General features: G+C 41.4%; 1 protein-coding gene across 4 annotated transcripts in view; it reads left to right on the forward strand.

Moving 5' to 3' along the window:
* RFX3 (regulatory factor X3) overlaps positions 1-12395 on the forward strand; it is a 555440-nt gene that overhangs the window by 215806 nt on the left and 327239 nt on the right. For all 4 annotated transcript variants that reach the window (XM_069228385.1, XM_069228414.1, XM_069228395.1 and 1 more), the window contains one exon: positions 7663-7787. In XM_069228385.1, the coding sequence (XP_069084486.1) occupies positions 7663-7787 (125 nt within the window). The remainder of the gene's footprint in view (positions 1-7662; positions 7788-12395) is intronic.

Here is a 12395-nt window from a genome sequence, read left to right on the forward strand (position 1 = left end):
AACCTTGTGTCTCTGAGCAGGTGGGCGTAGACACTGAGGAGTCTTTCCTGGATACGAAGAAACATTACTAAAGATATTACACGCTAAAGCAGTGTTGATATTTTTTGGATACACTATTAAGCAAGACAGAGGAGTTTGTGTCATATATACAGGTCTGCAGTGTATTTAGCCAGTTGTTTTCAGTATAGTTCTCTCTAATTAATGTTTTTATGTTATCACTTTTTCGCTTTTGTGCAGTAAATAAGTGAAAATATTATAAGAGGAGCCTTTATATTCATAACTAAAGAGGAAATGTAAAATTTGATGTGTTGTTGCATTCATCATAAAACAGCAGAGACCCTGTTCTCCCAAACTTACAGTACCTCGACCATCATTTACAGTTTGGGGGACCACAAGGTTTTACCCGCAGTCTCTCAGCTGGCTCCCCCTTTGGAAGCCTTTGACATGATGGCCTGTCCATCACAAGGTCTTCAAGTCAAAGTGACGGCCACCCTGCTGTGTTGAGGATGGGATATCCTAATATATGTTGCCTTTCTAAACCAACATGCATGACATGATGGTCCTGAGTAGAGAAATTGCAAGGTGACTTCCACGTTCAGGGAGAAAACTGTGCTTGTTGGAATCCAGCTTTGGGAGTTTATTCTTACAGAACAACAGACTTTGCAGAGCAGGCGCATCTAACATGGCACTTGTTTAGCAAAGTATCATTTCTGTAATCAGAGCTGCCTCAACAGTTGCTCAATTGAAGGCATAGAGATCCTAACCAAGCAGGCGAGAATCTCTGAATCTGTTGGACGGTCTCACACTAGGCAAGCAGATGCAGTGGCTTCTGCTGACCTGATCTGCTGGTGGGCCACCTGCCAGACTCTAAACGAGGCCCAAGTTTTTAAGATAATTCAGATGTCATACAACTTTGTTGTTCATATTTACTTAACGTTTCAACTGTTTATCAAAAAGTGTATTGTGCCTTTCACAGCAAGTACCTCATTAAATATCAACTGCCCACCTTAACGTTACTTGGTCAACATACAGTTCTGATTGTCTCTTTTTTAATTTTATTTTCCCACAAGAATGCCATATGCCTAAAAGAGCAGTACAGAAACGATTCACACGCCCAATATGTAGCCCATGCAGAATGAACACACGGTTCATACAGATTGAGGACCTCAAAAGGGAATCACTTTTTTACTGACCATGCAGGCCCACTCCCCCTTCAATTCATGGAGGTTCAAATATACACCATTTTGGGACACCAAGGAGTCATCTGCTCTGTTAAGGAGCACAGCAACTAAAATGTTTAAAAATTCACATCCCCCAAGTTCCCTTTGGCTCGCAGATTATTTTTCATATATTCAAGTTACAGCAATTTCCTCCACATTTGAGCTATGTTACAATGATGGCTATTTTCAAGAATACACAGTAGTTCCAATATTTTCTTTCACAGGTTATGTACTATTCAACCTCAATTTAATATTCTCTTGTATCCCCTCAGAAAATGTAGTGGCTGTGTTCTACTCCAGCTATGCACCTGTTGAGATAAGAGGTACACCATTTATTTTTCGGCTGAAGATGTCTGGTGTCCACCATCTATCTCTGTACCTCAGGGCTTCCATGTGACCATCTAAGTTGGATGTCATGCTGCAAGGTACTCTGGAAAAGCATGTCAACTTAATGTCTGTAGTACCGCCAGAGGAAAGCCAGAATTGTGTTCTCCTGTGGCTTCTGCTCAGGCCAGACCTTAGTATGGATGACTTCTATCCAGAAGCCTAGCTTCAGCCTAGCTTCAGTCCTCCAGTAAGAGTACACATAGGATCCATCTGCCATGTTGAGTGCTTGGCCTCATCCCTTCCCCCTGCCCACTTCAGATTGTTTATGATCCAGTTATGACAGTAAATATAGTCAAGTCTTTCTGCGTTATGCTGCAGTGTTATGCATGCGTGCACTAGAGCATAGCAGAGCTGCACGCCTGTTTTTATGACCTTTCACGTTCTGGAGCACATACAGCCAAGGAATGCTCTGCAGACAGCATAGCTTAGGAACAGGTAGAGGCAGCCTGGAATGTAGAAGATGTTGCGGGGCTTCCAAAAGGACGGTAACCTGCTTTAAATTGTATCACAACATGTTCTGCATGGAAACATAAAACATAGCAAGTCTGGCATTTGGTGTTACGTACAGGTATTCAACGTGTTGGTTGCCCCATCATTAATAGAGTTTGCCGCAGCACGAGCACCTGGCCTAGAAAGCTGTGGCCCTTCTGCCTCCCTTTTATGACAGGCCTGAAGGCAACCACTTCTCCCTGTTTCTGACATGTGCAGTCTGTAGCACACGCAGTAACACAAAGAATTTCTAAGTGTTGCGCATGTGCTTTAGACCGTGCAATGACCAAAAAATAAGTACACAGCTCTTCTATGGCACATACTCATGAAAAGGTCCTTGAAGTCTAAATGAAACAAGTATTGGCAAAGCTGGTGGGTCAGGTATTTGTTTTTCTTTTTTTATTACAGGCATATGTAAGAATAAGAAAAGGGGAAAACAGGAAAAGCCTTTGGCTAAGCGAAGCCACAGAATGCCTGCGGTAAAAAAAAAAAAAGAAAAACATTAATTGATGCAGCTGTTTTACTATCGATGATTTTTAAGCAACAAGCCTTTGAGTCCCACCATGCATGTCATTAATATTAATTTTGAAGAAAACAAAACTAATGACCTGATTCAGAGTTTGGTGGACGGTTACTCTGTCACAAAAGTGACGGATATCCCGTCCGCTATATTACGATTTCCATAGGAAATAATGGAATCGTAATAGAGCGGACGGGATATCCGTCCCGTTTGTGACACAGTAACTCCATCTGCCAGACTCTAAATCAGACCCGAAATCGCCACCTATCCCAACACTCAAATGTGAGGCAGTTAAAATATCACTTAAACACTTTATAACAAGCTTTAATGAAAAGGAGTGTAGGCACAATTAATAGCTAATATTTCAAATTAAAATAAATTAAATGCACAGTTTGAACCACACCAGCTTTTTCACTGAAAAGGAGGAACCTACTTTTGAGTAAATGTGCATAAGCCTTACTTAATCACTAAAAGTGAAATGGAGCCAATGGTTAAATTGGGCTGACCCATTGGCCCATTCTGTGTGCTGCGGTGGGGCAGAAGCCAAATGTTTGACAGTCTAAAAGACCAACAGATGAAGCCCGCTAACCAAAAGTCCCTCTCTGTGTATGTGTCTATTATGTATGAAGTGATTGGAAAAACAATGGAGAAAAAAGGCCAGACCTAAGAAAGGCATGATGAGCTACAGTAGACATCCTTTTTTCTGGAGCCATTTCAAAGTCTACTTAGAAGTGGTTGGACTGCCCATAAGGTTACAGTATCCTTAAAAAAATATTGTACATACATGTATGCTTGTATATTACTGATGGGTGATTTATATTTACATTTTGTGAAACACTTCAGTTCCTGGTCTCTAGTTATTGCTTTCACTCTACAATATAAATTAACCATTTGAATGGCTTTTCACGTCATCAAAGCATCAGTGTAGCAATTCATGTCTAGACTATTGAAATTCCCATGTTAGAAAAAGACTTCAAGTGTTTTATAATGCTGCAGCCAAAATCCTTCACAAAATACCCAAGCATCAATCAGCCAGTCCTGCCATAGAAGCCCTGCACTGGCTACCGGTTCAAAAAAGGATTCAGTTCAAGGCACTCTGCATCACTCACCGGGTCACCCATGGGAAAGACCCAATCATCATCAACAAAATTACTCACCCCCTATGTTCCTTGTAGGGCTCTTTGGTCCAGTAGACAAGGACTTCTGACTGTACTTAAGGTTAACAGAGAGAGAAGCAGCGGCTGCCTTTGTGTATCTTGTTCCCAAACTTTGGAACACCCTTGCCGCCACCTGCACAGTCAGAAGTCTGCTTTAGAAAGCTTTTCAAAACGTATATGTTCTGAAGCCTGGCTTTAGTCAAAGGTCCATTTAGGTATTGCGGATGGTGTTGCTATCAGTGCCGGGAGGCCTGGTCGGGTAGCTACGCCCTATATAAAAACATCTGAATTGAACTGATCAGGCTCCACACAGCAAGAATGAGCATGATGTGTGGAGTGAGTGAACGTGTGCGAGCATTTGTATCGTTGGTGTCTGGTGTGAAGCACATTACCACAGTATCATGACTCTATGAAGTGAAAAGTATTTGCATCAATTTATGCTTGAGCAATCAAGCATGAAGGTTAGGGAACACCCGCTGATCATATTAAGCATTTCTTCATTAATTGAACAACCAGCAAACAGACAGCGTGAGAGAATCACAACATTTGCGTCATCCAAAAATAAGTGTTACCATACTATTTTTGGTAGTAAATGAGAAGAAAGCATGCATTTTGATACAGAAGCTACTGTTAGACAAAACAGGAAGACAAGGATATTTCGTGTACTGTGGTCGTTTAGAAGGATACAGTGGTGCATATGTATGTTGAATATACTCTAGTCATTTGATGTATAATATGGCCATATACCCAAGTATGTAATGATATCTGGATATAATTGCTGTTCCCACTGCAAAATAGGGATAAACCAATCTCATGGTCTCATAAGAGACCGTGCCATAGCAGGAAGTAATTCCTTGCGCAGCATTTCCTGGTGATGAATCTCTAATGAACAGAGCTACTAATCCTGCCGTCATCTGTTGGTTGTTGAGGAAGTTGAGCTATAAATGATAAGTTCAACATTATTTGTAGAAACCACTGATTTGGGATGTTTCAAAAATACCACATAAGGGGGTAGGTTAGGGGTATACCTGATCCATTCCTTTTTGTAGAGGGGTCCCAAAGGACCCTGGGCCCAAAAGTATTTAAAAAAAAAAAAAAGGATTTGAGATTGGTCACCCACAGTAGAGTTGGGCGCAGGTCTGGTGGCCAACCCCCCACTGCAAATGGCCAGTTGGATGTGTTGGGCGCATGTGGGGGGCTGCAAGGCCTGATTGCAGTAGAGGGGTTGGGCATGGTAATAAGGTATCACTTTACATTAAAAAAAAACTAGCAATTCATTGAAGAAAAACAAATGTTAAACTGAAGTTATAGTTAGGTATGGTAATATCTTACTTTACATTAGAAAACCTCAGAAATTCACAGAAAAAAACAGATTAAAGTAATGTTATATTTAGATGAAAAATTCAGTCAAAATGTAACATTTTAAAATAAGGAAAAAACAACTGAAATTTACCAGTTACAGTTTACTCGGCTCACTAAAATTTGTTCCCTCACCATGCCCTGCTTATGACCTCACAGGCTGCACCACTAATGACATGTTCAGTGGCATAACTGATGGCATCACGGATAACATATCAAACGACATAATTGATGGCAACACTGAGCTTAGTGGGGGGGCACATGTTCTATTTAAGGTTACAGGGACGTTATAGTTAAGTTCTGAATTTACTCGTACAAAGCCATAGAAATTCAGCAGTTTTATAGTTAGTTATTTCAGGTTACTTTAACTCACGCCCTAAGGTAACTATAACTCGCGCCCTCGCCATGTACAGTTTTCTCATCAATAATTTTATTGCAAATGTTGCAGTGATAGTATCAAAGATGCCATAAAAGGTGTCATCGATGGGATAATATGAGGAATAATTAGCTGTGCATGGCAAAGACGCGAGTTATACTTTCATTAGGGCGCAAGTTATAGTTACTTGAAAGAACTCTACCTATAACTGCTGAATTTCTATGGTTTTGTACGAGAAAATTTAGAACCTAGCTATAACATCCCTGTAACCTTTGTTTTTGTTAAGTGAATTTCTATGTTTTTTTTTTTAATGTAAAGTAATTTTAATTGCTATACTTTAATCCAGCCATTGCGACACATGGCCTTTGGCCCTGAGCAGCGGGATATGGCCGCATGGCCTATCTCTTTCAGTGGATCTATGAGTGGGTGCGTGAGTGTCTGATTGGGTGTGAAAGTGGATGGGTGAGTCTATGAGTGGTTCTAAGTGGATGGGTGCATAAGTGTCTGAGTGGCTGCATGAGTCTCTGCATCTATGAGTCAATGCATTAGTGTATGAATGAGTCTGTGTTGATAAACATTTTTTGGCTCATTTTCAAATATTCACAAATATTCCCAAATTCATTGTGATGTTACATGGGGGCTGCACTGAGTGTCGCAGCATATTCACAAATATCATGCATGGTGAAAAAAACATTTTAAATCCATCATTAGACCCTCACATCCCCTCTATATCACACCGGTAGGGTCAGGGTACCAGCACTCTGACCCCTAATGCTACTTTTCATTTTGCTTTTCAGGCCTGAGGATCATCTCCCGGGACCTTAAAATTGTGGCAGCAACTTTCTGTTTAGGTTGTGGCCAGCCAGTTACAGCTCTTTCATGCGCACATTCGTGAATAGTTGTGTCAGTCACAAATTATTTGCGACCCTCGTTATATAACTTTGGATTTTCCTTAATTTCTCGTTAACTACTCAACGGATTTACACCAAATAAGAAAAGGCCATCTGTGGAGCAACAGCTACCTTTCAGCCAAATTTGGTGTATTTCCATTCAGCAATTCGGGCTGTAGGCATGTCTTAAGAGTCTAATTAACATTAGAATTTAGAACTGGAATTAACATGGGAAACACACTTTTTTTTAACACCCGCCCCGCCCATCCCCTCGCTTTTTCTCAGCCGCTGCTTGAGAACACCCCAAAGCTTTCAATGCTCAACAAGCATCACCGGCACACTTTTTTTAAAAAAGTTTGTGAAGATTCTTCAAATTACACTAAAGATAAAGGCAAGTCAAAAAATGCTTTTTATATAGAAATATGGTCCTAACTATAACTACCTACTGGTAAATGAAAGCTCTTGTAAATGCAGGCATGCTTTAAAGCAGATACAAGATTATTCGAATGGTAAGAGTAGCAGTGAGCAGGAGCAGCAAGCAAAGTTGACTGCATATTGCTTAGAAATGGCCTTGCTGTAGCATGTGTTGTGCAGGCAAGCTTATTAGAGTAGTCATGAATCCTTTTGAAATAATCAAGGGTTTTAGACATTTTAATGCAGGCATTAGGAGTCCTGTTTCACAATCAGGGTCAGAACAAAGGTCATCAGTGCAGACATAGGCTTAGATGCCTCAGCTGGTAAAGCTTCAGAAAAGACGACTAGATCATTTTAACGGATCAAATGCTTGGAGCAACAACTTTTGGCATGCTTTGGTTACTAGAAGCCAAACGAAGCCCTCTGGTACTCCCAGTTCCAATTACAAATGTAGCTTGCGGCATTACTTTCAACACGGCCACTAGTGATGACAGCCAAAGGGCCTAAATGTGTGGCATGTGTGATAGGCACATTATTACCACAACTACCCCTGTGACATCCAGGACATCCCGATAAATATACATTTCTTTTAATGTTTGTAAATACCCCAGTCATTCATGTTATGGTTCTATTTACCTTCTTACTGCCTTGTTATGGTAGTCCTCCATTGTTGTACTTTGCCCGTCTCCTTGGTATGCTGTTCTGCTAAGGGTCATATGTTCTTATCAGTAATGTTTTGTGCTATAGTTCTGTGCTGTTAGGGCAGACACAGATATGTAGGAAAAGGTGTAAGTTGTTGATCTTACAGCACTCATTGTCTAAATTTGATTCCCAATTTAATTTTCTTTAGAAACTGCCATGCAGACGTCAGAGACTGGGTCGGACACAGGTTCGACAGTAACTTTACAGACATCAGTAGCTGGCCAGTCCGGAGTGCCCACACAAGTAGTACAACAAGTTCCAGTCCAGCAACAGGTATGTTTTATGTTAAGGGGTCGGTAACACTTGGGAAAACAAAGGCTTTACTTTAATTGTTGATCTGTTTTACTGACTAGATTTGCTGTTTTGTTGATTTATGTTCATGGCTTGAAGGCACAAATCTTAAAGTGACTTCATTCTGAGAATTATTTGCCATACTTATTCTTATTGCCTATTCAGTTTTTAGGTCTTTACTTTTAGCCCTCTGTTTTCGAAAGACCTCTTGGGGATCATATCAAAAACTTGTGGACTTAGAACCAGCTTATTGTTTACTGTTGGTTGGCTTCATTGTCTCTCTCATTTGTTTGCTTCTTATCCAATGGCTTTCTATCCTGATCTTGTTTTTTGTCCCTACCCTGAGCATAGCTTCTTTACCATCATTTTGATGGGGTGTCTTGTGTCTTCTATTTCTTATATTCATAGAGTTACGTCTTTCTTTTTCCTTCATCACGCCAAGAGAGTTGCCTGTGTTTTCTTGCTATCTCTTGTGTGCGGCTTCCTCTGAAATAACTGTGTGCTCTGCATTGATCCTTCCTCCTGCAGCCCTACACTAGTTCGTTCATTGTTTCTCCCAATTTATGTGTTCTATTTCTTACTATTATTTTAGCTTTATTTGTTTTTTTACCAGTATCTGGCCCTCTGCTAGGGAGCTGGCAGAGGCCTGAGGGGTTACTGGACCCCAGTTTGGAATGTTAATTTCACCTCTTGTTTTTTTACCACTCTATGATCAGCAGAAGCGGTCTTTGGACATGCCTCTCAGGCACATCCACTATTCACCCGGTGGCCTATTTCCTGCCCATCACAGCGTGTCCACGTTGCCTCCTTGAAAGATTTAGACAGTCCAGATTTGGTTCCTTGTAGGCATGACATGCCATTTTCAGGAGTTGCCTGGCTCATTTTAGGTTTTGGATGCCATATTGTAGTGGGGTCATGGACCCATATTAATGGTTTTATGTGTTTTATTTCTCATTATTATTTTAGCTTTATTTTCTTTTACCAGTATCTGGGCCTCTGCTAGGAGCTGTCGGAGGCCTGAGGGGTTGCTTAATTATGCCACTTATTATTTTACCGATCTACGATCGTCAGAAGCCGCCTTTGGACTCACCCCTCAGGCATTCCCCCTATTCACCCGGTGGCCTATTTCTTGTCCTTAACAGCGCGTCCACGCAGCGGGCGCACCACTGGCGAGCCAAAGGGATACTAAAGGCAAGCCTGTCCACACTTGTCCATGCCCGGATTGCGCCACACGCCAGGATTTCTGCCTTTTTCTTGCATACTCTAGAGATTCTTTACTTTCTTTAAATACAGGAGGTAAGCCTTCTTGTTGTAGGCATTTTAACTTTTTACTGGATAGCAATGTCTGTGAGTCTTGCCAGCTTATGTGTCAACCTGAATCTGTTTTAGACTACTTTGTGGATAACACTAATGCTCCCCCTAGATTGCAGAATTATAATTATAATTAAAATTGCTTACTTCTCATCGCTCGGTCTATGATTAAGCATAAAAACGAACTAATTAACTACCTTGACTCTGTGGGCCCGACATTGCCTTTGTAACTGAAACCTGAGCTGGTGATGCTTCAGCCCCTGACCTAGCTGGGGCTCTCCCATCAGTCTGCGTAATAAGTAGATTGGACAGAGTGGGTAAACGGGGGAGGATTAGCAATTATACACAGAGAAGACTAAAAGATTACCTCCAAATCAGAAGTCATTGCAGACTGTGAAGCCCTATCTTTTTGCCGTAAAGACAACCATAATACTATGCTTTGTGGGCTTTTGCTCTACAGACCCCCCACCTGCTCCCAGAAGTAGGTATCTAGAATCTCTTTCAGATTTTTTTCAGAAGGCAGTGTGCACTTTGGAAACTTCACTGTGTTGGGGAATTTTATTTTCCACCTAGAAGATCATCATAACACTCTGTGATAACCTCTTGAGCTTTGGCCTGAGACAACTGGTGAACGCTTCCACGCATGTGGCAGGCCACCCACTGAATGGTATTTTTTCTAACTTCTCAGGGCTTAAGCTGAAAGATATTCTTGAAGTTTTCTGGTCCGACCACACAGCGCTGCACTTCTGTTTCCACACCAAAGCTAGCAACCCTCAACACCTACTTTATCAGTGACTTAATGGGTTAGGTCCTGGGGGAAAAGCCGAGAGCTGATTGGTATTCTTGAGGCCTCTCAACGCTCTTTCTCTACAGATACAAACATATCGGTATCCAGCTATGCAAACTGAATGAGCAATGCAGTTATTAAGGTGTCCCAGTGGAAGAAGATGAAATCACATAAACCTTGTATCACGGCCCCTTGTTTTTCACCTAAGCTAAGAGATATGAAAAAGAGCTGTAGACAGCAGGTAAAATCGTGGAGAATCGTTTAGTGTCTGGAAAATAAAGCCAAATATAAATTGCTCATCAAGGAGTATAAAAAAATGAGTAAAACTGAAAAATCAGCCTTTTTTACCGAAACAATTCTGTCTGCTACAAATTCACCCAGAGAACTGTCCACCCTTCTTGCAGTTTAGAGAGCACCTCTTACTCAACGAAAGCCTAGCTGATTTAAAAAAAAATAAAGTTTAGGCAGTTAGCAGCATTACTAGAACGGACTCTCTATCTAAAGGCAGCTAACATAGACTCGGCCCTCCCAACCTTCAGTGAGTCCCCTCTTCTCTCAGCCGATCGAGTGGCCAAATATGTTTGTATTACTAAAGCCGGATCTCCATCCTACTCAGGTCCAGCAAAGGTACTCCACCAGATGGCCTCTCTATTCAATCCTGAAAAATAGTATTTTCCAATTGGACTGGAAAAGGGCTTCCCTTCTTCCTTACTGAAAAAAGTATCTCTGGAGCCCCATGAACACAAACTATCGGTCGATGTCTTGCCTTCTTTTGCTGGCAAAGGTCCTGGAAATTCATCTTAACATCTCTTTCACTTAATATCTTGACCAGAACAGTATCCTGGACGATGATCAGTTTGGCTTCCATAAACCTCACAGCATGGTAACAGCCGTAATAGCAGGGACAGAGCAGGTGAGGGACATTCTGGATAAAGGTGGGAAGGCTGCAGAGATCCTACTAGACCTATCTGCCGCCTTTGACACAGTGAGTCATTCTATTCTTAAGAGTCGATTGGCAGACATAGGCCTACAGGATTCAATGGTAAAATTTGCTTGGTTCCTTTCTTGATAAAAGGGAACAATCAGTCTTTTGGGGAGACTTCACGTCTAAGCCTTTTACACTTCCCTGCGGGGTTCCACGGGGGTCTTCTTTTAACCCTACTTTGTTTAATATTCATATAGCTCCCCTTCTGAAACTGATAAGGGATTTTGGTTTCACTACAGATTCCTATGCAGATGATATCTAAATTGTGATACACATCATCAACATCTGTGAGGTAGCCTTGCGTTTTAAAAACTGTATGTTCGCAGTAGTCAACTGGATGATTACCCATTGCTTAAAGCTAAATTCTGAGAAGACTGAGATGCTCCCCTTCGGACTAGATTCATCCTTATGGAATTCCTATTGGTGGCCCCAGTCTCTCGGACCTCCGCTCACTCCAGTGACTGAAGTGAGAAATCTGGGTGTCATCTTTGATCCCAAACTTTCTTTTATGGATCAGAGTAATCAGTTAACATCTTTTTGTTATTCACCTAAAAAATTGTGAAGAAATTCCTTCCTTTCCTACCTTACGATCCGCTGAGAACTTGTGGTATCTCTAGTTGAATGCCCTATGTGCTGGGGCCCAGTCAGGGATTTTAACAAGATTAGAGGCCAAAATGCTGCCATACAACATCTAAAGAACCTAAGGAAATTCGAATCATTCTCAAGGGCCAGAGATTTACTACGCTGGCTTCCTATTAATAAAAGAGTAGTTTTTAAATCCCTTTGTATTGCTCACAAACTCCTTTATCAACCAGGCTCTGCCCCTCTCAAAAATTAGATTGCTTGTCACATCCCTCCTAGAAGTCTCGGATCATCAACAGCAAGGAAGCATAGTGTTCCCTGCTGGTGTGGTAGGAGTTTTTCCTATTACACCTCTGCCTTTGGAACCAAATGCCATGGCACTTAAGGAACCAGCCCAAATTATCATTCAGGAAACTTTTAAAAACTTGGCTCTTTACTCATCCTTTGTAGCACTTGACTGAGGCAGCATTTCAGTCTTTCAGACAGCAGGCAGCAGCGAGATGCCCACGGGCATTTGTGCGCTCTACAAATTCATAATCTCAACTCGCACGTGCCCTTGTGTGCTGCTTTTCTCCACACCCGAAGATTGTTGCTTCTTTCTCACTGATCCTGGCCATAGCATCACACACCACAACTTTTTTTTCTTTTACAGTTTTTCTATTCATTCTGCCCAGCCTAAAACCTGTCCATTGTTGCTTTGCCCCCTCGCTCCTCCGTTGCTCCTAAACCCCTCATGATTCTTAAAATATTTTTTTTCTCACATTTTCTGAGGGGCCAGACATCTGCCATTTGTTGCCAGAGTGCTCCATTTCTTAAAAAAAACAAAAAAACTTTTTGTGCGGTCTAAGTAAAGTTGCATTATTTTTATTTACTACTCCAAGAGATGTCCACATCTTCTGACAGTCAATCAAATAATAAAAAGAAA

Source organism: Pleurodeles waltl, chromosome 1_1 (genome assembly GCF_031143425.1).
Source record: "Pleurodeles waltl isolate 20211129_DDA chromosome 1_1, aPleWal1.hap1.20221129, whole genome shotgun sequence".
Classification (NCBI taxonomy): Eukaryota; Metazoa; Chordata; class Amphibia; order Caudata; family Salamandridae; genus Pleurodeles; species Pleurodeles waltl.